General features: G+C 38.5%; 1 protein-coding gene across 2 annotated transcripts; it reads right to left on the bottom strand.

Annotated features, from left to right (window-relative positions):
* Positions 1-9,349: 9,349 nt before the first annotated feature.
* CHORDC1 (cysteine and histidine-rich domain (CHORD) containing 1) lies at positions 9,350-24,757 on the bottom strand. Of its 2 annotated transcripts, XM_010578242.1 has the most exons (11): positions 24,627-24,757; positions 19,198-19,247; positions 17,086-17,142; positions 16,448-16,608; positions 15,739-15,839; positions 14,731-14,789; positions 13,584-13,654; positions 13,255-13,360; positions 11,401-11,520; positions 10,666-10,728; positions 9,440-10,160 (listed from the first exon to the last, which is right to left on the bottom strand). In XM_010578242.1, the coding sequence occupies exons 1-11, from the start codon at positions 24,688-24,690 to the stop codon at positions 10,017-10,019; spliced, it is 996 nt and encodes a 331-aa protein (XP_010576544.1). In that variant the 5' UTR covers positions 24,691-24,757; the 3' UTR covers positions 9,440-10,016. The 2 variants fall into 2 exon arrangements, with proteins under 2 accessions (XP_010576545.1, XP_010576544.1); XM_010578243.1 differs by lacking the exon at positions 10,666-10,728 and having other exon boundaries at positions 9,350-10,160.
* Positions 24,758-24,991: the final 234 nt, after the last annotated feature.

Here is a 24,991-nt window from a genome sequence, read left to right as displayed (position 1 = left end):
CAAAGTAATTTGTCAAATCCAGGTCAAACTTTTAAACTGCTTCAGCTGATCTAAAAAAGACATTGCAAGAGAAAGGTCCTAAAGCAGTCAATCAGCCCATTAAGCAGATGATCACAGTCAGCACCGGTGCTGTATGCTGACTTTTCCAGAGACCCGATTTCTATTATTCTGTCCTTCTTTTATAGATAACCTATAAAATAATCTCTGTATGTTCATAAGGGCCAAGCAAATGTGAACTCTACAGACTGCACAGTATTTTGCAAGAGAAGATGACCTGAACACCTGGCCAGCAGCCCTCAGTGACCCAAAACGCTTTCCTTGTGTGGAGGAACTATTGCTGTTCCTGTCCATGCTGCCTAATGAAATACCAGGCAGCGGGTTTAAAACAAAGGGATTACTCACACTACATGGGATTATCTGGTGAAGCTCACTGCTACAGGAGCTTGTGAAAGGTGAAATGGGTTAAAAAAGGATCAGACACATGCAAGGAGTGCTCATGCCTAATGATCCAGATGCACCTTTCATTCAGAAGGCCCTAAAGCACCTGGGAATTAAAGCATAGGTATGCATGAAGGGATTAAAACCTACCTGCTTCATTCCTTGCTTTAAGCATTTGCCATGGGAGAGATTATTGGGAAAGACAGCACGTTGCACTCTCTCATTGTAGTGCTTTCCGCTGAATAGACAGCCCCTGAAGTGCTGCTGGTGGTCCTCTCTTTGTGTGCACTTGACTGAAACCCATGAAAATTAATAAATATATCTTTAAGAGGTTGCTTGTTCTCTGCTTTAAACCAAGATAATGATTAAATATGTCAATCACAGGTCTTTTAAAATAACCAAAGTTGCTTGAGAGCAGAAATAGTTTATCCTGCAGTGGTGTCATTCAGAGGGTAAGAGGTGCTGTGCAGCATCTGCAGAGAAGAGCTACTGCAGTGACCCCACATTATTCCTAAGGAAAACAGCAGCAGCATGAGGTTCTGGAAGATCCTGACTGGGTCTGAAAGTCACTGAGGACTTTGTGCACCTCCCAGGCAATGCTGTAGAAACCCCCAAGGAGGCAGAGCTGGAATGTCCAGGTAACACAGCATCAAAAGCAGCTGGGGACCTCCTCCCTGCAGCTGGTAGGAGTAGGATATATTCCTCTATTTTCATTCATGGGATTTTTAACATACAGTTAAGAGAGCCATTAAGAGAGCTGAATGATGGTGAACATCATGGACTTCCCTACGGCAAAGCAAAGAAGACAACACTAATTAAATGAAATACAGAAATCTTGCTTCTGCTATGCCATTCTCTTCCAAGTCAAACCAAAGTGCTGCGTTCCTCACTGAGCAACACCTGCTACACAGAAATTGTCCCTAGAGAAACCAGTAGGAGCTGAATTTAGTGAACAGGCTTTTTTAAGGCAAAAGACTGTTTCCATTACACCACTGAGCCTACAAGTAGCTCCGCTAAAGCAAGACTGGCTACTGTTCTACCCTGTAGTTTAGCTGCAAGTCTGTGGTGTATTAGAGTTGAGCTCTTAGTCAAATTCAGCAGTTCCTTCTGTTAATCACTGTCAGCAGGAGGAACTTAGAAAGCCTAAATGGTTTAGGAGCTGTCTGTCCCACAGATTGCTTCTGTACTTGCTTGTGCCAGTTATAATCTGTGAAGTCAAGGCAGCTCCTGTTAGTGTCAACACAGTTTTTGTCCTGATGGATCCTACACCTTTAAACATCATCTTCCTCATCCAAGAAAATCTATGAGCTCTTCTTCAACCCAACCTGTAAGGCAGATCCACTTTCTGGATGGGCTTGGGGAGCTCAAAGAATGGAGGAGGAGGAGGAGGAGGACTGGTTTGTTAGGCTTCATGCAGGAGGGGCTGGACCTGGTTCAAGTAAAGTGCAAACACGTTACAACCTTCCATAAAGGGAAAGAACAGGAGAGGTGATAATGGGAAAAGCATTTCACAGGAGGGTATCAGATAAGAATAGACTTGCTGTGTTTACATGGCGCCTTCCTCAGATGTGCTTTGCTAGCTTGCTGACAGTAAGCTGCTGACGCATTCCTGATGCTGCCATCCACTTTCCTCCAAACTTGGCTGTATTTTTAGCAGGAAACTCAACCCACGGTTGCTGGACACCACGACTGTTGTGACAACACACCCTTAGGTAACCCGTAAGCAGCAGGACATCATGCTGGGGAAACACGGTCAGCTGCGAACACCGAACACTGAAAGATTTAGCTCCCGCTGAGATAACTCATCCCTTCAGATATTCCTGGAACCAACACCCCCCTCCTGAAGCACGGCTTTAGCTTCCTCAGCTCTCTCTGCCTCCCAAGCCATGTCTCCATACTCTTCCCACCCCAGCCGACATGCCCTGGCGCCTCCTGCCTGCACTGAAGCTCCATCTTCAGCCCGCGGCTCAGACAGAATTATCCCGGCACTTGGCCTCGCACAAGTGTGGGCACTCGCATAGCGTCGCCCACCGCCACAGCAGAGGAGTAAAACACGAGGATCCTGCCTGTCTTATTACGGGCAGAAAGAAACACGCTTTGTAGGTAAAGACAAGTTCACTGTTAGTATACCTGAAATCATGACTGTGTGATCAAACATTTAGTCGCTATTTATTACAGAAAAAGAAAAAACAAAGCATACTATTACAGACAAGCCTTTCAACAACGAAGCAATTAAAATGATTATGAGCTGTTTATCTTCCTGGGGTCTCCAGTATCATCCTGTGCCCCTGCTCTAGTTGTCCCATGCCCATGGTCCTCTACACCACATGCCATACCTCAGCTGTCGAGGCCCCCGCTTCTATCAGGCTTGTATTCCCCTGCAACGTGATGCTAGAATCATAAATATGTTGTTCTACACAGAAAAACTGCTTCTCACTAGTATCTGTATAAAAAATAGGGTTATACCACATAACTATAAAAGGAGAAACAACAGTGAAACAAGTAAGGCAATAGCCACCTGGTCACGAGAAAACTTCCAACAGCCAAACAAGCTACCACAAAGCTGCAGGCAGGCGGAGAGAAGTTCGGACAACGCAAGCCTGGCAAATCCCGAGACGCTGCAGGGCTGGAACCAAGCTTGTGCCCTGCTGCTAGCCGTGGCAGTACTATTTATCCAGCTGTCAGCAGAGATCGGCACTCGGGGACTACTTGGGGGAGATCCCAAGTTTTTGAAAGAACAACCATTAAGGCCAGACAGCTACTTGCATATAGTCGTATCCGTACTTAGTACCTAGTCCTGGCAAATCTGAGAAATGGATGAAACGGTCCTAGCTTTTCTTTCTATATTTTCAAACCACCCCAGTTCACCTAATTCAGCCTGATTGGACTTCGGTTTGGCAAATATCGTTCTTGTCATCTGCAGTCCGATAAATGGTAACGTGCCTGAGGACTAGATATTTATATAGGATTCAGAGTGTAACTGCAGCACTCAGCACGTGCCTCTCGGGCAGTATTATACTCTGTTTTGTACTAAACCGTAATTACCAGAACATGGAGAAGCTCTGGCAAAATCTATCAGCTCTCTCACAGCTACTGCTCATTCTGCAGACAACTGTACTTACAATTTCAGTGAATACCTACAACGTATGGAGGGAAAATGAGGAGGTACAACACTACAGATTGCAATATACCCCTGAAAAGTTACGTTTACTTAAGTACCCCTATGGGACAGTTTCAGATAAAACATTTGTGTGTTGTATAATAAAACTGAAATGCAAAAACTCATTAAAATGACACATGCTTTAGCTTAAGAATTGTGTGCTGAAGGTTTTGGTACTGCCGCTCAACCACGCTGAAGTTTTTAGCCACTTTTCATTGTACAAGTCCCAACCACACTGCAGTCTTCAGGCAATGTGCATCGATATAAACTGGTTCAACAATAAATACAACAAACTTAACTGTCTGCATTCTAAAGCAAAATATTGTTAAGAAGAAATAACAGTGAAAGAAGAAATGCTGAACAACGCCACTGTGCTCATAGAGCACGTAGCAACAATGTGAACCTTTATAATGATACGGAAAAAAATTATAGAACACTGATTTGAAAAGTTTCAGTGCTTTGGCTCATTCACAGTCAGAGTTGTTGCTTTGTATTAACCTTCAGTCTTAGCACGTCTTCTATGAACTACTTCATTTTTTCCATAAACATGTGAAAACCTTTCTCTTAAAAATATTATTTTCAACTACGTTTTAATATTCTCCATTTGTTTTACCAGCTTTACCTTCTTTACAGCTGTTAATTGCTCTCGGAAAGCATAAGCATCCCATTTAAGTTATAAATCCACTGAAGTAAAAATTTTGTAACAGAAGTGCCAACAGCCTTTCGATTTGCAGAGCTACAAATAAAGAATAATTCTGAACTGAATGCTTTTGTTGTAGGTTTTGTTCATGGGTAGACACTTCAAACGTTAACTGCTTTCGCAGATGAAGGCAGACATTAGAAGTTTGGGTTAATGTTTATGTATACAACAATGTAACTTGAATTACAAGGCATCCCTTTAAAAAAAAAAAAAGTCCCTTGGGGTCTAGAAGCGCACAGTATCAACTCTGCCTCTTGTACATGAGTCTGATTTTCAATAAAGGAAGAACAAATTAGGTCAAGCATATTAGGCTAGAAGCACATTAGGTTAGTTTTCCTCCCAAGCATTGAATTCAGCACTAATATGGCAGTATCAGTATCATAAATTTAAAACACATTTCAGAGAACAAGGTTTCTGGACTAAAAATAATTCATAGATGGTTGTAAGGTAACAGCTCTGCCTCCAGCTAGCTTTGAATGACTTTTGTTGCAATGCAGCTTTTATTAATGCTTTACCAGGAACTAATTTTTCAAATACTTGTTTCTAGTAGGTAACAAAAATGTTTTATTCCAGAGGATGCTTCCTTCTCACACGGAAGTGCACTGGCTGCAAACAAATCTGCACACTTTCTGGATAGCCAGAATCAGTCATCATATAGGTTGATTAATGAAGCTAAAGAAAAACACATTGATGCATTTCACATACCTCCAGATTACAGGTACCTGTTCCTACGCCCCTTTCCTTCTAGGCTCATAGGACTGACTACAGACGCGTAGCTGACAGCAGTCATGTTCAGTAGCTCATTCCCGTTCATGCCAACATTGTGGTAGGAAGCAAAATGTTCAAAAGTTGGAACAGAAAAATATTGACTTTATGAACATCGGTTGAAATCTTTGCTGCCTACAGAGAAGTCTTAAGGACTGTACTCCGTGCCCGCCCACTCTCCTTACCACTAACACCCTATCTCCCTAACACCTACCCTTCATTCTGCAGACAAACTTGGGAGAAACTGAATTTGCTTTACTAACAATCATTTGGCACAGTAACTGTGGATTAGTTTATAATGTCCGTGGCAGTATTTGGGTTACCTTTGGTTAAAACACTTACCCAAACTTTGAGAAAACACCAAATTTTTATTACCGCAGAAAATTTCAGGCCCCAAGAAGTGAATCCTTTTTCTCTCCCATTTTGAGAATGCCAGAAGTTTTGACAGGTATCTTCTTCCTTTTTCCAAGAAACCAAGAAACTAGTAAAAAGCAGCAGAGCTATATCTTTAGCATTCTTAGAAACAGCCCAAACATTGTATTTTGAATTATTCCAGTTCCAGTAAGTTTGTGAAAGCTAAAAATTCTTGGACAGAACAATTTCCATGAATGAGACAGGCTCCCATCTGAGTAGCCACACTTACTCAAATTGCTGCAAAGCTTACGTATCTTGACTGGGCTGTTGTGTTAGAAAGCAACAGGCACCAAAAGAAACCAAGGGGTGGGGAAAAAACCACTTTGCCACACAGTTTCCCTCATATATAACTTGACATGTGTAAAATGTCCACTTACATTTTATTTCAACAACCATGTTGCAAATCCAAAGGTAAGTTCACTCCCATAACAAAAGAAGTCAAAAAAACCCCAAATGCAACCAGCATGTAATAAGAATTTTATTGAATACATTTAGAAAAAAACTAGAGCATGAAGACATGAGATCAATTTCTGCATATAAGTTTTATGAATGTGCAGAATCAAGCAACCATGCATGAAGACATCTCCCCCCTTCAACTGTAATTCAAGACTCATAATGGCAAAATTATTACCACCTTTAAAAAGTGTTCCAGACACATAACTCATTACTTTAAAAAGGATCTCGTTCCTGAACGGAGATAAAAAAATTTTAGTAGCAATTGGGAAAGACCAATGATTAACAGGTACAGTATTTAACCAATACTCATGCCATGTTTAAAGAATGCAAGCAAAAAATGCATCATTATATAGAGTAAGTAGATTTTTTTTTTTGAGGCAAAATTCCTAGTAAAACTAATCCCTAAACTACTGAAATGGTGACTTGATAACGTAGATGTTCCAGAAGATCATACGATGGAAGATATTTTGTCAAGTTCCATCAGTGCCATGTAAAATGTTAAGAGTCAGAGCAGCTGAACAGCCCAGTGCTTAACAGTATATTAACATTAAAAATAAATTCCAACTCCTCCAAGAAATGTTGTTACAGATATAGTACGTAATGCTAGGTAGGAAAATGGGCTTATACGTGAGGGAAAAGATTAAGATTTCTGTCACAAACTTGTATAACCATGCAATTTTTCATATTAAAAAGGGATTGTGAAGGACAAGTTTTATATGGACCTGGACAGTCAGTTCTGAGACATGTAATATGCTGTCTACACGTGTAACATGTAAACCCATACTGAAACACACTGCAGCTTTTAAAGACTCACCAATTATAAAAATATAGCTAGACTGTATCAAGTTAACCAACTTGTTAAATACAGCACAACTTCTGAAAACATGAAAAAAAGGGTAAATTTGACAGCAAGTATTCCAGTACATACTTGTTTGCAATTTAGTTTCACTATTATGAGACAGGTGAAAGCCTATGCGATCAAAAATCACTTAGATCTCGCTTTTGAGGAAGTATTGATTGGTTTGGTACACTACAGTATGTCTCACCTTCTCTCCACATCTACTAATAAAAGTTACAACCAACCCAATATTCCATTGAAGTGTCAGGTACCACTACCTATGTCAAGATGTCATTTCATGAGATACCAGGATCAAACATTGGTGTGTTGAAGCCTGTAGGTGATACAGCTTTTGCAGCTTGATGATGCAGATATATAGTTATCAAAAGCTGCTAAGAATTAATGCAGTTAAACAAGAGACTTATAGCAGCCTCTGAAAGTTTATCCTTTTATTGAAAAATATCACAGGCCATAGAAAACTAGGCTATTATTTGTAAAACCTATACCTTCTTGCCTGATCAAAGCAGGTCAGTTTGGTTTTTTTTTTGTTTTGTTTGTTTGCTTGCTTTTTTAAACAGGTGAATTTTAAAAGCAGTTTCATTGCCACTGATGGGGAAAGTCATTATGGCACTCCTGAATTATCTTTAATTTTGTGCTGAAAGTATGAACAACAAGAAAAGAGTAGGAAGAATGAATATAAAGAAGCAAAACCGAGGACCATGTTCACAGGAGCTTTCTTCTACTCATGGCCAAGTTGACTCAGCTACCAGCAGGACGTAGTTTGAAAGAGTCTAAGAAATAGTTATGGGGTCCCACAGTCTGAAGCATTAACAGCAGAAGGGCCATTCACCCACATTTCTCTCCATGTAGCATTTAGTATACTAAGGGAGAATACGACTTGCTTAAAAACAGAAATTGTTTTCCCAAAAAATTCCACTTCCCCTGTAGTTCTTTAAAACGGATTTTACATGATGTAAACCTACTGCATGTAAGGACGCAAATAAATTGAAAATACGTTAAAAAAATGTGGAAGACGCAAGATATTTAGGGTATATGTATCCACATGGATAGACACATGTTTGAACTTGCTTGTTAAATAAGAACTCTGTCCTGGGATTTAAACACTGCTCATTTTGCTGTCCAAGTTCAGAATTCTGCATACAAAAACACATATGGCATGCTACTAGCTATAGCTATCTAGAATTTTTCATTCATTGAAGTGATTGTTCTCAGTATTATACTAATAAGAGCTCCACTTGTTGGTTCAGTACACATCAGGGAACATCTGTTCAACTTTTAAAGGACCATTTGCAGGCAAACATTTTTGTACCCTATAACCTTACAGAACCTGGCATGTTCAAATTTCTAAAAAAAAAAAAAAAAAAAAAAAAAAAAAAAAACCCAACAAAAAAACCCCAAACAAAAAACCAAACCAACACAAAAACCCAGCAGCATTATTAGAGGTTAACAGAATCTTTTAAGCAGAAATTAGAGCTAGAACTTTTATTGGGGCCCAAGGGAGTAAGCAACCACACTCCCTCCAAGTCAATGAGGAAACAGGATCTTGAAATGAAGGTAAAAAAAGCACCAAAACAAGTTTCATATATACAGCACTGCTGTTACTTTCTTGCTGTTTAGGGATGGTTTCTTTGGTAATGTATTTCCTACAACTTTAAGCATGAAGTAGGATTTCAAGTACTGCTAGAGACAGAACTCTGAGCTCAAGTCAAATTATACCAGTTGGAAAGTAAGTATGATTCTTAGAAATCCATATTTAACTTCAGAAAGCCTTTACTACGTTCTGTGTTTTCTTGGCATTACTCCAGGTCTGCCAAGGTAGGTAGATGAGCATCCACACATTTCAACAGTCCACAGGACTGCCTGTTTACATATACAAGTTTTGGCACAATAAGTAATGGTGTACCTTTTACATGACTTGTATACAAAAACATTGTTTTTCTTTCAGCTACAACCCAAAATTAAGAAACTATTTCAAGCAGAAAGAGAAAGCAACTTTACTGCATGTATTGCTGCTTGGGTAAAAGTCTCGTCTTTAAAACTATCCTGTTTTCAGCCACAAATATTTGCTGATGGGGAACTGAAAACAAAAATAAGGTCTTGATTTCTAATTAAAGTGTTTTGCTTATGTTGTTCAAAAGAAGTATTTTTAAAATATTTTAATTCAAAAGGTACAATTATGACTTGAGACAGACATTTTAAAGCTTGTTGTTGTTTGTTTCTTCTAAGATTTGTCCTGTAGATAAATTTAGTTCTTAGATTACCACCCTCAGAAACAAAAGCTATGCATATCTACACGGAAATAATTTTCCTGAGACACCTACAGTGTGTACTGGCTTCTCCTACTACACATATCCATCTACTCTGAAAAAAGATTCATAATTTTGAATGTTGTAGAATAGGACAGAATATACATTCTAAAGACTGTCAAATATATACAGCACCTTGGTAATTTTACAATAGACTGCTGTTTGTATGCTAAGTTATTCAGCTGTTTCACAGTCCATTCACTTTTATATTTAACAATTCAAATACCAAAAGGTACATGACTAAAAAAAAAATCCCCTCTTGCCAACTTTGCTTTTATTTTAATCTGATCTCCTGCTTTTATACATGAAAGACAGCAAAAGAGTCAGCAAGTACTGAAATCCTTAGGAAAATACCGTTTATTCCATCCCTTCGCAACCAACAGGTATTGAAACAAACCTCAGTTTCAGAAGACAAAAATGCAAGTCTACAAGTGTTCTTTCCTATTTATGTTTATGCACCTTTTTATTTTTGATGTAGAATTGCATGCTAACCACTTTGTAACCTCAGATTTTTGTACCTGTATTACTGTATGCTTTATAATGAACAGTGCTAACACGTGCTACCCAGTAGATCCAGTCTAAACCAAACACTTGAAAAATTAACACACACAGCGGACTGAGAAGACATCTATTTGGATAGTCAGTGCATGGCAGGTAAGATTGTAAGCAAAGGGCAATAGCTCTTTTACTCTAAATCCCCATGGAGATACTCCAACTAGAATAAATATACTCATGGGAGCAAGAGCAGAAATAGCTATTACCCTTCAAGTTTACACCCCCGTTTACTGTGCGTCAAATTTCTTTATAGAATGGAACATATGATCTAGCATAAAAAAAGAATCTATATAAAAGTTAAATATTTGATTACAGTAGCAAGTCACCACTTCATAATGGGAGATAATTTATCTCTTGGAATCATTATTGATCTGAATTCTCTTTTTTTTGCTGTGTGTTGGATACTGGTAATTCAAGACTTGCCCATAATAGGGGCTCTGCTTTTCTCATAGTAAGCTCTATCTTTGTAGCTGTCATGTTCACATAACTCCTCTTTACATCGATTACCTAGAACAGAAAACATATTTCACACTTCAATTTAAGAAACAGACTGCAAGATATTTGGGAATTAAGTTAGGAAGAGTACCTTATCACTAAATTTCAGCAGATGTTTAGGTAGATGGAGTTCCCCGTTATCTAGAAAAGTCACCCCTCTCCCATTGCCAAGCTATGAACATATGACTATGCATATATAACATACACATTGGGTCTAACACATCCATAAGCACGCAACTACATAGTGTCAAGGCTGTTCTGCAACACCACTATCATGGTGTTGAGATCAGAAAGGAACCCAGAAGGTCACCTTCTACTCCAGTAGGGTCAACTATGATGTCATAACTGATCACTTGGGGCATTACATCAGATTTAAATGTAATTATTGAATGATATGCAACTGAATTTCTCTTAATAAGCAGAGTAATGAAGAAAAACAAACTGTTTTGAAAAAGGAAGCTGAGGGTTTGTGGGTTTGGTGTTTGGTTTTTTTTAATAGAAAAATTCTTATACTTACTCCCCATAATTTCACACTGCGATGAAATTCCTTTTCTCCTTCAAATACAATATGGATATTTAACTTAACAGGAAAAACAACAGAAAATTTTGTCAGGCTAATAAAAACATTTGACAAGTGATATATTTTGCTTAAATGTACTTGACATTAGGACTCAGATCACTGAGCAAAATGATCAAATTGTCCCTCAGACATAGAATTGAAAATCTATTCTAACAGATTCTGATACAGTATCATAGTCAATAGTGGCCATATATACATCCTGGAAGCTGCATCATTTTCTCTAAATGCATGATTAAGAAATCAGAGAAGCATTTTAACACTTGTTTAATATTAATAGCTGTGAAACTGCATACTGTGAAGAATGATATTAAACTACATTAAGCCAAACACAATTAAATTATGAATCCGTAATTATTTACACACATGGTGATGCAAATCCATCACACTCAGGTTTTTAATTGCAGAAGTCAAATTAAAGATTTTTTTTTGACATATTATATTGCAGCTTTTAAACCCCCCCCAACTTTAAAGTACAGATGTCCAAACAGAAGGGGGGTGGGGTAGGGAAGCTATACATACTTGAACAAACACAAATGCCAAGAAAAAGCTGTTTCTCAAAAAAGATTCTTATGCTACCCCTGCCTTGTAAATAAAGTAGAAGCCAGATTTTCCTAACTTCAAGCTGCTGTAAGAATTAAAAAAAAAAAATTACATCTTAAGGTAGATGCTCACCATTGTGCTATTTGCTTCTACGTAGCTCAGATCAGGAACAGAGTTTTTAGCATACACAGAAATAGTCACTTCTCCTCCAGTCTGGTGCCAATCATGCCTGCATGGGACTACTTTCTTACCCTATATAAGGAAAAAGGTACAGAAAAAGAGACTTAAAATCGCATTCAGGAGTATTTTTGCAAGACTAATCAGGATAAAAGCCAAGGGCTATTTTAACAGCCAATAAGCATAGCTAATAAAGGACTATATTTCATGTTCACAGGAGACTGAAAGACTCCACCTACATCTCTTTTTTACTCAGTATTTCAGCTACTGGTCCCCAACAAACATTAGAAGCAAGAAAACAAATGCTTATGACAGAGACTACAGTAAGAAACCAGGACGTCATGATAGAAAAAAAAAAAAACAACTAAAAAGCAACCCCAATCAACCAACAAAAAAAAAAAAAAAAAAGGTTACATGTTGGATTAACTTCTTTTCCAAGACTACAGTTGTCCAGCAGGCTGTAGAAAGAAACTGAAGAAAAAGAAGCCATGACTCCAAGACACTTACATATTATTGCAAAAAATTATTGAATATTACCCTCTGTTCCCTGATGCAGGAAAAAAAAACAGTGAAAAAAACCCAAAATAACAACAAAAAGGTAAAGTCAAAAAACCCTGTTAGCTAGAAGCCCATTATCTCAATATATACCTATTTAATATACACACAGTTTCTTAACATCTGGGTGAATTCTTTACAAGAACACTCTCCCGCTTTAGGCTCACAACTTCAGCTTTTTTTTTTTTAATCCCTCCTTTCTGTATTTGAAAATAATTCTTAAACACAAATGTAAATCTTCAACACAAGCAGCAACTCCATGACTTAAAGGAAGTAAAAGACGTGTGAAGTAATTGTTGTAGAATGAGGTAACAGAACTACACTTTCTATACTACACCCTTATTTTCTTCTGTTAAATGTTACTGATGTTTGCAGTGTCAAACTCATTTTGCCTCAGCAATAGACAATATATTCATAACAAGAATGTCGTGTTCACCTGCATCCAACATGTGACCAGCTAATGTTTTTGAAGTAAGTGTTCAGTTCCATTATTACATTCTGTAACATTCTCTAAGAATCTTTCTAAACCTTGAATGGGAGTATTTTTCACCTCGTAATTCTGCAGTTTGTTCCCAACATTGCAATGAAATACCTACAAACTAAACAGATGCTCTCTCTGTATTTGTTATACTGGTAGCCAAACCAAAACACTCAATCAGATTCAGACCAGAAAAATATTCAGATGTGTAAACAGAATCCAAGTTAGACAGGAAGAGACCCTTCCATCCCAGCCCCCCACCCATGGAACCTCATCAACCTTATCCATCCTGCCATGCCCACCTAAATAACAACTCAACTATTCTGAATGAAACTGGAAGTACAGTTATTTTACTACAGAACAGGTATGGCTGCTCTCTTCATGGTCTTTGGGAGAGGAAAGACTTCTAATAATCTTATTTTAAAGTCTTACATATGGAATATATTCTATATGAAATACTATAGACTTTCTTAACTAACAAAGCAGAAAAGACTGCTATTTTTTTTTCTTAATTTGCCAAAACCACTCTTGCTATAGTGATACTATACGTATCACTAAAAAGAAAGGTTGTACTCTCTTACAAGTATACTTCTACCACAGATTACTTCAAACTCCATTTCTCTGTGTATACCGTGCATAATATCCTCCATATTATTTCAGCGGTAATGATCTGTAACAGCTCAACTACAGTAATAACTCAAACAAGCTACTAACTACATTTCACTATTCAAAATTCAGAATGGCCAGCTACAGAACGCAATGTTAATGCCACTTACCGCATCCTTTTTAGTCCATACGTGTGTTCCTGTTGTGCAGCCTTCTTGAGCTAAAAATGTATTGAAGTCAGATGTTTTTCTTTTACAACAGCTCCAATACTTCATCCTTGAAAGTTTGCAAAGCAATTAACAAACAATATTTAGGACCCTATTTACTGTGAATACTTAAGATCTTTCCTTTATGCACTATTACTGTTAATTTAGTATACCCTCTTCAAGCATTGCTATTTTTGACTGAATACAGAACGAAAACACAGTAACATCTACAAAGACAGCAGGAACACATAATAGACTAATTAAAAAAAATTTAAAGTTAACTGAATACTAACCCTTCATGGAATATAGGTACACCAGAATGGTATATACATACTTCTTCTGTGCTGTGTGGTCCTTCGTAGGTCTAGTAAAACAAAGCATTTAAAATGTATTACTATTGCAGGATGTGGACCAAAGGAAAAAACAAAACAAAACCCAGCCCACAACAGAAACGTTGAACAAAGCACTACAAAGCTTTTGAGTAAATAATCTAGATCTAATGGCTTGCCCTAGCTTTTCAAAGTAACCATTCAGCCTTCATTCACAGATGGTTCCCTGGCACTCCTTCTAACAAGCTATACTTTGTATCAGTTCAATGGGGTACATCAATGGTGACATCACCTATGCTCATAAAGGTCACTTCAGATATTCAGAGACATCCATCTTTAAAAATACTCTGAATATTCAGAGAAAACAAGTACTTAACTTGAAAATAAATTAAAATTAAATTTATCATTCATAAAACACATGGATTCTCAAAAGGAAATAAATTAAACAATATACAATTCTGCCACTGAATATCAGATCAGCTCTTCCTAACACAAACAAAAGACTGCTCAAGTTCTACTTGCTCTAGAGTTTCAGTAGAAAATGCAAAATGTGTCAGATGTCCAGTGAAATACTTATTTAAATTCTACTGTCTCATTCTGGACAACACAAGGGTGTCAGTGTAAAAAACTTTCAGTTTAAATGACTATGTAACGTAAAGATTACTTTTGAAGCTAGAAGTGTTAAAACATTTTCTTTGTGGATTCTTCTGGCAGGAAGCATTAAATTGTAAGATCTGTAGATGCTTCTGACCTATAGATGGGTTATCAAGAGCAATTCAAGTGTTATCAGTTAAGCCACCTCTCGGCAACATTATATTTAACATTTTAAGTTGAAACATGTCAGTATCATGGGTTTGGCAAGCTTACTACTTAGAAGTTTAGGCCAGGGTTAAAAAAAAGTAATCTTAGGCTTACTGCATGCACAGTACAAAACAGCCCACATTTGTCCATACTAAAGTGTGTTATCACATGTGCATTCATTAAGCCTGGTGGACTTTGAGCCATTTCCAAATCAATTTGTAGCACACAAAGAAACACCCAAGAAAGGAAAACAAAACTGTGCACTTTATAGTTTAGCAGCTGCGTTTAAGAGTGGAACTGAACCACTTACTTTTGAACAGCCTGCATTTTTACACGCTGTCCCAATCTTGATTTCATCACTGTCTTCCTCTGTAAACAGAATCATATTATAGAAAATAGCTACTGAATTGTATAATGTACTAAATGTTTTGCTTTTATTAAGAATTAAAACAAGCTAAAGAGTAGATTAGAAAAAACCCCAAACTCTCAAGCTGTCTATTTTCTGCCTGGCACTGAAGTCTGCCAGAAAGGTACAAAGAAACAGAAATTACACAAACATTCCAAAAGTTGTATTACCTATGCATCAGATTCTAGGTTCTATACCTTTACACTGTTTTAAATGGGGCAAAAAAAAATTGATGAAGAAGATTATTACAATCATAGGGGAAAAGAACTATCACTCGTTTGGTTTTGTAAAACTAAGAATGTAAAAGCTCCAACTGCTGTCTATAAATACACACAAGAAAAGAATTTGGATACCAAGTAGAAAGAAGAGCTAAATGACAGTTCTGGCACAAGAACAAAAGTGTATAAAATAGCCACAAATGTAGGTTGAAATTAGAAAGTGTTTCTTAAGGAGCAGTGTAGTTCTGGAACCAAATTCCAAATAATCTGAGGGAAGAAAAAAAACAGAAAAACAGACGAGGGAGCACCAACTAGTCTTCAGAGGAATTTCACCAGTTTACGAAAGGCTTTAGATGACATCATGTTTGCAATAACATAGGAGTAGAGTTCATTTATTGGGAACTCTTTTGGTCATATATTCAGAAATGGACATTCCCATCATGTCCATTCTAACCAGGAAATCTTACGAAACAGGCAGTTCAAGTAATTTTAATGGCAATGGTATTGCTCCTAACACTCAAGGCTCCACATTGTTCAAATTTTGATTATCATTCCCTAGACCGGAAGGTATTTCCCAGATTATTAACAACAAGAACATAATTACATGAAATAATCACTTCAGAAACAACAGTATTTCATTTATTTGTGTGACAATTAGCATCATATACCTACTTAACCTCCCTATAACCCTTACCTTTTTTCTCTTCGTTTTCTGATGACAGTTTCAGTTTATCTAGTGCTTGCTTCAAGGAAGCCGACACTTTCAGCTGCAAATTTGTCATTGGCTCATCTGGGCTAAAAAAATGTCCAGGTATTCATGTCAGCTTCATGAAAAATAGTTTACAAAAGATGACAAAGTAGTAACTTTTAATCTTGCTATAAGTCTCTTCCTTTCCAACTTCCCTTACAACAACAACCAAACAAAACCAGATTTGTAAATGCCAATTCTTACTGTTTATGGAAAAAGAGACTAGATAAATTTCTTCTAAATTGAAGGCAGTCTTGGCTTTCAAGAGGAAATCCTAAGTACCCTACAACAATAAAAATCAATCAAAGATATCAAGGAATCTAAATACAAACACTCTAAAATAATTTTTGATGAATGTTTAAAACACTAAACACAACTGCTAGTGGCATTCTAAGCTATGAGGCTTGAGACTGCAATTTTTGTTTCCTGTGAAGCTAAATGTCGAGAAATCCAGTACTACCTTGTCCTAACCAGAATTCTTTTATCTCATTTTGAAGCTTACGATAACATCATCACTGCTACCAAACACAAGATCTTTTAAAGTTAATTTGGGAATTTTTACACTATATGAAATCTGTAACACTGAATAACCAAACGAGCTTTAACTTGGCCAACTGATCACAAATTTGGCAAAACTTAGTATCATATACTGTACCTTGGCCTTTTAATTGTTTCCAATGGTTTTGGTGCCTGAATTATGTGTTCTTGAAATTTGGGTTTCAGTTCAGCTAGCTCCTTTCGTTCAGAGGTAGTCTTGACTTCTGGTTTAACAGGCTCAGGAGGTTTTTCACTGTTATGGTGACCCTTTGTACAGCCCTATTGTAGAAAGCATATGTTTATATATATGCAGTGTAGTTAGTGTCTACGATTAAAAATTATCAAGAACTGCAACAAGTTTTCTAGATTTATTTCTTCAGCCCCATGTTCTCCTTTAGCCCACTCTAAACATTGGCTGCAAAGGAAATCCTACAACTGCAGTGGAAAATACCTTCATTTGGACATATATTAAAGAAAAATGCATACTTCCTGTAAACAAGCAAAGTAACAAAAAATATTGACCTTCCTTCACTGTTAACAAGCTTCTAAATAGGTTTTCATAGAACTAATTATAACCATTAAAGCTTGAAAATGGGACCCAACTTTAAAATTTTATCAAGAAAAATAGTGCATGCAAGATTTAAGACAGTTGTAACAAAAGTACGTCAATTTTAAACATGTAAATATTAAATGGTACATGTTCTTATCACTGTCATTTGGCAAGTGTAAAAACTGTAAATAATCATGAGTACATACCACAATGCTTAAGAAGTCAGAAAAGTCTGTTGTTCTTCTCTTACAACATGACCAACCCTATAAACATTTTGGAATAAAAACAAAACAAGCATGACTACCTTACTTGGCAACAGCTTATAAAAAGCAAAAGACTAATTATATTCCTTTACAAAATGTGGCACGTCATGACTGAGATTATTTTCTTCCCTTCTTTGGACAATATTATCATCACTTGGATTTTTAAAAGCCAGAGAAACCTGTTACAGCTGCCATTTCTAGTTCACTCATGCTGCCTTAATCAGAAAGCTCAGTAAACTTGAGGCAATATTTCCATGACAAGTTAGGTGCCAACTTTGTACAACAGAAAACAGAAATATTACTTTATCTCATAAAGTAACATGTAAGCAAAACAAATACTATACCTGAGACTAGGCTCACCCGTGGCAGAAAATACAGGCCCCCTTCCTAAAACAATGAGGGTTTTTTGTTTCCTTGAGCACTAGTCAAGTCTTTCAGCTGCTTATTTCCCAGCACAAAGCCGAGTATCTGCATTGCATAGCCATCTATCCAACTACATCAATCCAGAGCACTTTTTATTACATAAACCAGAAATCCAATTTTAGAGAAAATTATCTTGCCACTGTGAATAATGTATCTTGGAAGTCGAAGAACCTTACTAAAGGCAACGCTTTGACTAATAAATGCACGACAGCTTTGAGAGCTTAAGTGGTGTGACACAATGGATTTTAGGTAGGTGGTTCTAAAGTATCCTCAAAATATTAACTATTTCCACAGCCAAGGAGACAAAAGGTTCACCCTGCCCACTTAAATTATCTAGAATTCATAGCAGGAAGAAAACTGCTCGTACAAAATTGTGATGATTTTTTTTAATTAGGCTAAGAGATAGGATAAGGAGAGAGGGGAAAGTAGTACTTGTTTTAAAAACTGTGTGTATATAAGAGAAAGGGAGTAAACACAAGCTTTTGAGGTAACCGTATAATTTCTGTCTCTATAATTAGGTAGAAGTTTTATGTGCTGTGTTATGAGTACAACCATAATTTTGTACAAAACAACCTGCCATAGTCTAAGTAACTGTATCATATTTGACCTAACAGCATCTGTCCCAATTTGCTAGCGGCACACTGTGGCCGATTCCAGTCATGTACTACAGTATGAGCAGTAGCTCACAGAAAGCATGCTACCCAGCACATATGTACAAGCCTCCATGAGCCCAAAAGATACCACATTATGGGACAGGGATGAGATGCACTGCCAGTAGAAGCAGTTCCTAAATACCAAGGAAAAATGCTTGCCCCAAAGCTCAGTTAAATAGCAGTTTGGTGTCCTAAGAAAGGTCACTTAGGCTACAACTGTATTGACAGAGTAAACAGTGCCAGGCTCCATTTCTAGACACCAGATTTCTGACCATACACAATTAAATGGTTAGAATGATTTCCAGTATTGTTTTGGCAGTTGTGTCTCAAATAATTCCCTGTAGCCAGTTTGGATGCATCCAGCAGATCCTGAAGTAGGAAGACAGTTTAATATAACAAATATGGGCTATGCAGTTGGCCTAAACACTGGAGACCAGCCACAGGTGTATTTAATTCACTATTGAAGATGTAGGCCAAGAATCCTGGACAGCTGCATCAGAGGCGTGGGTGACCAGTCCCAATCTAACCAACATTCTTATTTGGCCAATTAACAGAACACAATTATTTTTTACAGTAGGCAAATGTAACATACACTTTAGCGCTCTAGCCACGTAAGACCACAAGCAGCTGGTTTGAAGTCCAAGCAGGTTAATTAACTGAAAGAGTATAACACCTCTCAATGCTTCCAAAGACCTACTCAGAGGACCTAATTAAACTGTTGCGACACCTAAAGTCAATCAATAGGCAACATGTATCATACAGACTTGTATAACATTTATACCATAGAAGTACAGTTTTTAATTTCTTCTTCAGGTTTGAGTACATGTGCTTTTCTAATTTCATGGTGTTGCTCAAACACCATAGGCTGAATACCAGTTTCCGCAACACTGAAAGATCTGGAATTAAAAATGAAAAAATGCATACTGTTTTACATGTATGGAAAAAAAGATAAGACTTAAAAGGATAGTTGCATACTTACTTTGAGAGCATCATGAAAGACTGGCACACCTGGATGATATGTGCATGAATCTAGAAGAAAATCACTATTATTACTATTCAAGCATACCAAGAATCTTTATTCATCTGATCACAAAACCATTTCACACTTTCAATTCATGTATGCCATGAGCTGTCCCACTTCCCTGAGTGCACGTAATTATGAAGGAAAATACAGACTCCACAGAACAAGCTTTCTGAGAGCATATATTAAACATAAATAATCAAGATTTTTTTTTCCTTCTGTATTATATAACACAAACCAGAAAGCAGGCATCCAAGAGAAACTTCTGCTTCCCTATGGCGCAAGTAAACTTTCTATGGACCATCCCTTGTTTTCATCAAAAAATCAGTCCTTACTGGTAATTCAGCAGAAGTAAAAAGGTGGCCCTGTGGCCACCCGACAGACATAAAATACTAGTTTACAGCATCAAATACACCTATTTGCATCTGATCAAGGCCACCTATCTAGAAACACTGTTAAAAAGTTCTCTTAACACAAATCTTGAGTTCATTATTTTATCCATGATAATTAGCTTGTTCTTTTTTTCAATTTTTGTAGTATCCTAGGTCACTTAAGGACTTGAACCCAAAGGCTAGTCTTCCACATACAAAAATTAGACATGTCAATACTATTAATTATTAATAGGTTCTGGACAAACACTACACTGAAACACAACATCCATTAACAGAACTGTTTACATTCATAGATGTTTATCAACATTACAGCTTTTTATGTAGCAACTATTCCTTTTTTACTTAACATATGTATTTTTCCCATGTGTGTTATAATTGCTCTGATTATGTAACTTTTCTTTAACATGTACTGCATGGATAATATTTTAATGACCTGACTCTAAAAGCAATGGGAAACACTAATTATCTTTTAGCCTTTAAAGCAAAATTTTTATTGTTGTTAGAAACATCTAAAATTAAGTGACACAGACAGTAACAATTTTATAATAAGCCTCCAAAAACAGAAGTGAAAAATATCACAATACACATGATAGGAAGCAAAAGAGAAAAGTGATAAATAACTTTTAGTAATCTGCCTCCAGATATTAAATAGGTAAAAAAAAAAAAACCCAAACTTTGTTGTTTTCATTTTTTATGAATATGTAGATTTTTAAGAAATATTGCTTAGTATAATTTTAATTTTATGTTCAGTGCCTAAGTCTAAGGCACTAATACACTCTGAAAGACATCAGTCCCCACCTTAACTCAAAAGGCACATATTTTGGGACATTCAGTCCTTTACCAGGACTTAGAAGCATATTCATGAACTTCTACCAATTCCTGCAGGTTCAGGATAAAAAGTTAATGCTGGTAAACCTCAGAGGAAAATTTAAAAATGTTGGTATTTTACATAAAGAACCCAGGACTTCACTGCTAAATCAAATAAAAATACAGGTTATTCTCTTCCAAAAGTATGAAACTATGTCATCACAAGCATCATGGTAGTAAAACTAAGCTCTGTTTGCAGCAAAGCTTATTTCTGAATCAGAAGACTTAAATGAATATTTCTAATCCCTCACAAGCATGTGGGTTAAATGAGAGAGGTGCTGTTAATCAGGGTAACATTTTTAGAGACTAAAACCATCTTATGATCAATTAACTCAGGGGCAGCTATCCTCCAGCTCACAAGTCAGACAGACAAGTGTCTATTTGTCCACTTGGCCAAGGCCAATCCTTTTTCCTTGCTCCCTGAAGCCCTCTCTGCAGGAGGTATATCATGGAGCAAATGACAGCCTACTTTGCTGCCATCTCATGAGGGCCATGCATGTTCCACAACAGAAGATGCTGAGGCAAGGAACTCTGCAATGCCTCAAGCAGAGGCAGTGGGACTTGCCCACTAAGCAGTCTGACTATTTTGCATACCAGAGGACAGTAAGACATCAACTCGTTTTCACTCACACCGAGTCAACTCTTATCTGAGTAAAGTGTACATCCATAAAAGTATCCCATCTCAAACTAGGTGGGGAAAAATGGGAATTTAGGATACATTGATAGTCACCTGAGCAGTTAAAAGCATGTTCTATTTCTGATTTGTCCAAGTTCAGATTCCAGCCTTTGGTTGCTATTCTACATTTTTCTCTGAAAAAAAATCAAGTTCTCTCTCTACTGCTGTTAATATCTTTCCTTAACCAAGAAAAACGCAAGGGTTTTCAAAGTAAGCCATTTTCTCTCTCCCTCAGGTAATTTTTGGAGATGCAAGTACCACAAATTTTCAGGTTTGCTTTTTTTAATGCTTATTTCATACCCAAACCAATCCCACTCTCATAATGCACACACTGCTGTTTGCTGTTACCTTACTGCTACATCCTTGCTTATTCACTGAAGCACTGTATTAGTCTTTCTGTTAAATGTCAAAGTAGGAAATGGTACAGGTCACCCAAACTTAGAGGTATTTACAATGAAATCCTTTGAATTCTTGAGGATGAAATGAGAAATTTGTCTATATACAACTTGCAAACCAACCTGCTGTCCTGTAGAAACACTGCGATACTTTGCAAGCTATGCTTTACAGCCCCAAAGCAATGGAAGGTCATTAAACCTGATGAGGTTCATTCAGCATCTTGAGGAAGGTGATGCCTTCAAGTGGTTGCTGAAGCTAGGAAGCTAATTCCACTGAATTTCTCACAGCATTGGAAAAAACCCATAGAAAACAGGACAAACGTGGTACAGCAGAGAAAAGAAAGGCTCAGCCTGAGAAACAGAAAATGGTGGGGAAGACAGAGGATTACGGGGTGCACTTTATAGGAACAGAGTTTGAACTGTGAGGACCAGACAAGGTTAAAAAAAACCTGACTCTGGGCAGACAGACTCCAAAAATCTAAGCTATCATTTCTTGCAACAACATCTCTCACTCACGTCACCTCAGAAATACATAAAGTAAGTTTTCATCAGCTCTGTGATCACATTTATCCTGCGAGTGCAACATCACTAAGTTTGATCTAAGGAAAAAGGGTATAAACAAACACAAAAGAGTATGTGCTTCTGTTCTGGCAATGGACCAAATTAAACAACATTAATAAAGATCTGAATTATAGCCTAAATGAAAAAAAACATTGCAGTCCAGTGAAGAAACCGAGACAAACACATATAACATACACAATTTCAGGCTGGTTTTGCACACCATCTTTTCAACTGTCTTTAAGCAGCACTGATTTCAAACCTATGCCAAAGTGTGCATGTACTACCTCATACCACTGTTTTAGTCACAAAATTTGACCAGGCCTTGAAATGGATTAGAAATGTTCATATGGTCATTGACAGGTTAAAAAAAAAGTTTAAAAAAATTAAAAACCTTCTACCACTTTAGGTTAAATTCTACCTTCTACATCAGATGCCACACCAGTCTTTAACAGTATGGATTAACTAGTAATTAACATATCTCAAATGCATGTGAAATTTGTACCTTGCCAGGCATGCCACAGATGAATTCATAACTGTGCACTTGGTCACAACTGTGTAGACATACCTTTAATGCTTTCCCTCAGGCTGTTTTTTCTGCCTCTCTTTAAGAGACATACAGTCCATGCCAGCCAGTTGCCACTTGCTCATTTTTTGGAAACAATGAGAGTTTCTACAGAAAATACATACATATATTATTTCAGCCATCAGATTCTGAAGAGAAGATTAACGGCCTCTTACATCAATCATCACTATGGGAATATCTATACCGCAGGCTGAATGTAGACAAAAAAACCTGAAAGATCCAAAACTGTTTTGGGGCCAGAAGGCCTTATTTTCTACCTATCTTCATTTGAGAAAACTTCCTAATAATATATTTATCCTAAACTTAACTATTAGATTATGTCAATGCAAAACTTCTTAAAGGGATAAGTATTTTGGTGTGTGTTTAACACATGTTCTAGCTTTATTCCCCACAATGTTTTTGAGGTAACTCCAAACACAGTTCTGAAACACAAACAAACATTTGAACTTGACAGCCATACACAGATAAATGTGGATTTAGATGCCTAAGTAGTAATCATCCCATTGACCTTTGGCAAGCTTAGGGATGCCAAAAGTTATAATCACTCTACTTCCGCAGAAAACGTCAAACTTGATTTTCTGAAGTGGTCTGTGAATAACTATGTTTACCTTTAGAACTGCTTAGTCTAGGAGACAGTAATTCCAGTAAGTATTCCAGTCACTTACTGAAGCAAACTTCATCTCAAGAAGTTGTTTTCCCCAATCCAAGCACCACAGTTAGCATAGGACCAGATCGAGCTTACTACAACTTGATCACAAACACAGGAACACATGGCAAAGACTGTTATTTTAGTAACAAGTAGAGGTCATGAAGCCCCAATATGAATTTTTAGTCTGAAAACCCCTGCCTGCTTTGTCTTTGGGGGCAAAGGGGTGCAGGGGATGGTGGTGGAAGAGATCACTAAATGGAAGCATTCCACAACCGTGTCTGCTTTTGTTGTTACTAACATTAGCAAGTCTTACTCAAAAAGCTGCCCCTCTCTTTGGAAATATTTAGCTCGGAAAAATAAACACACTTTATGCCATGGTTCTTAATCACAGAATACGCACATGTTAGAACATACTTCTAATCTTGTGGGTTGCTAAAAATTAAGCTAGTGCAGAGAGGCCACTCTAGAAGTTCAGCCAACAGAGCTACTTCACAAACCAGTTGAGGACAAGCCTACTGCAAACTCAGATCACCCTTTTGCAGCCTCCACGGAATTATGAAACTTAAAGCGACAGCGCTTTAAAGATGTTTCGCTAGGTGCTGGATTCCCGGTATACACAGGGGGAGCGCTGCTAGAGCTTACAGCACTTGGCAAAGCAGACATACACGTATCATAAGATGAATTTAATTACCTGCTGCAAGTCCACATACTACAATTAAAAAAAAAAAAAAAGTAGTTGATAACTGCTACGTATGCAACACCCACGGAGGCCCTCAAAGGAAAAACGTGTGTCGCCCAAGGCCTCCCGTTCCCACCTTTAGAACGCAGGACAGCACCGTACAGAACTGCCCCGCACCGCCTTCCCCTCACACCGCCGTCCTCCGCCCCCTCAGCGCCAGGCCCACCGCCAGCCCCGCAGTTCCGCACCGAAGGGACGAGCCCCAGCCCGGGCGGGTTTCGCGGTCCGGCTGCAACCCGCAGCACCGCTCTACCACACAGGGCCACCCCCCCCAAGGCACAGAAACCACCGCGTGAAAACGCGAGGGGTCTCCGCGGGGAGAAGCCAGCCCGGACCGGCACCCCGCAGCGGCGGGCAGGCGAAGGCGGGACGGACACACGGACACAGACCGCAGACCCCTCGTATCCCCCCCGGGACGCCCTCCCTCACACCCCCCAAACCGAAAGCTGAGGGGGGGGGGGGGGGCAGTGAGGGAGGCACCCCCCGCTTCCCCCTCCGCCGCCCTTCCCCGCCGCTCTCACCCACCCTCCGTATTGGTTTCGGGGTCGAAGCGCTGGCCGCAGCCCCGGTTGTAGCACAGCAAGGACATGGCGGCGGGGCGGCCCCGCCGCTCGGCAGAAGCGAGCGCAGCCCGGCGGAGCGGCGGGCGGCAGGAAACCGGGCAGCGCCGGGGAGGGCGGAGGCGGGTCGGCTCCCTCAGCGGAAAGAGCCGGCCGGAGCCTTCCGGAATCTTCACGAAGCTTCGGGGGAAGGGGAGAGCGGGCAGCCACGGCTGCGCAGGCGCCGCCGCCCGGCGCGGGAGCCGCTGCCAGAGCGAGAGGAGGAAGAGGAAGAGGAAGAAGGAGCCGGGGGCGCCGCCGCGGCGCGCATGCGCGGTGAGGCAGGTGAGA

This window comes from Haliaeetus leucocephalus, unplaced genomic scaffold (genome assembly GCF_000737465.1).
Source record: "Haliaeetus leucocephalus isolate CR32 unplaced genomic scaffold, Haliaeetus_leucocephalus-4.0 Scaffold616, whole genome shotgun sequence".
In the NCBI taxonomy this organism is placed as follows: domain Eukaryota; kingdom Metazoa; phylum Chordata; class Aves; order Accipitriformes; family Accipitridae; genus Haliaeetus; species Haliaeetus leucocephalus.
The sequence above is the reverse complement of the archived record's forward strand: the minus strand, read 5'-3'. Positions and strand labels throughout refer to the sequence as shown.

Excerpts from the sequence above, each read along its gene's own strand:
- CHORDC1 (XM_010578242.1), bottom strand. The coding sequence starts at position 24,690 with ATGTCCTTGCTGTGCTACAACCGGGGCTGCGGCCAGCGCTTCGACCCC. Across the intron at positions 19,248-24,626 it reads CCCCGAAACCAATACGGAGG|ATTCATGCACATATCATCCA; the intron begins GTGGGTGAGAGC and ends ATTTTCTTCTAG. Across the intron at positions 10,161-10,665 it reads GCAGTGTGAAATTATGGGGA|GTAATCGATGTAAAGAGGAG; the intron begins GTAAGTATAAGA and ends TTTCTGTTCTAG.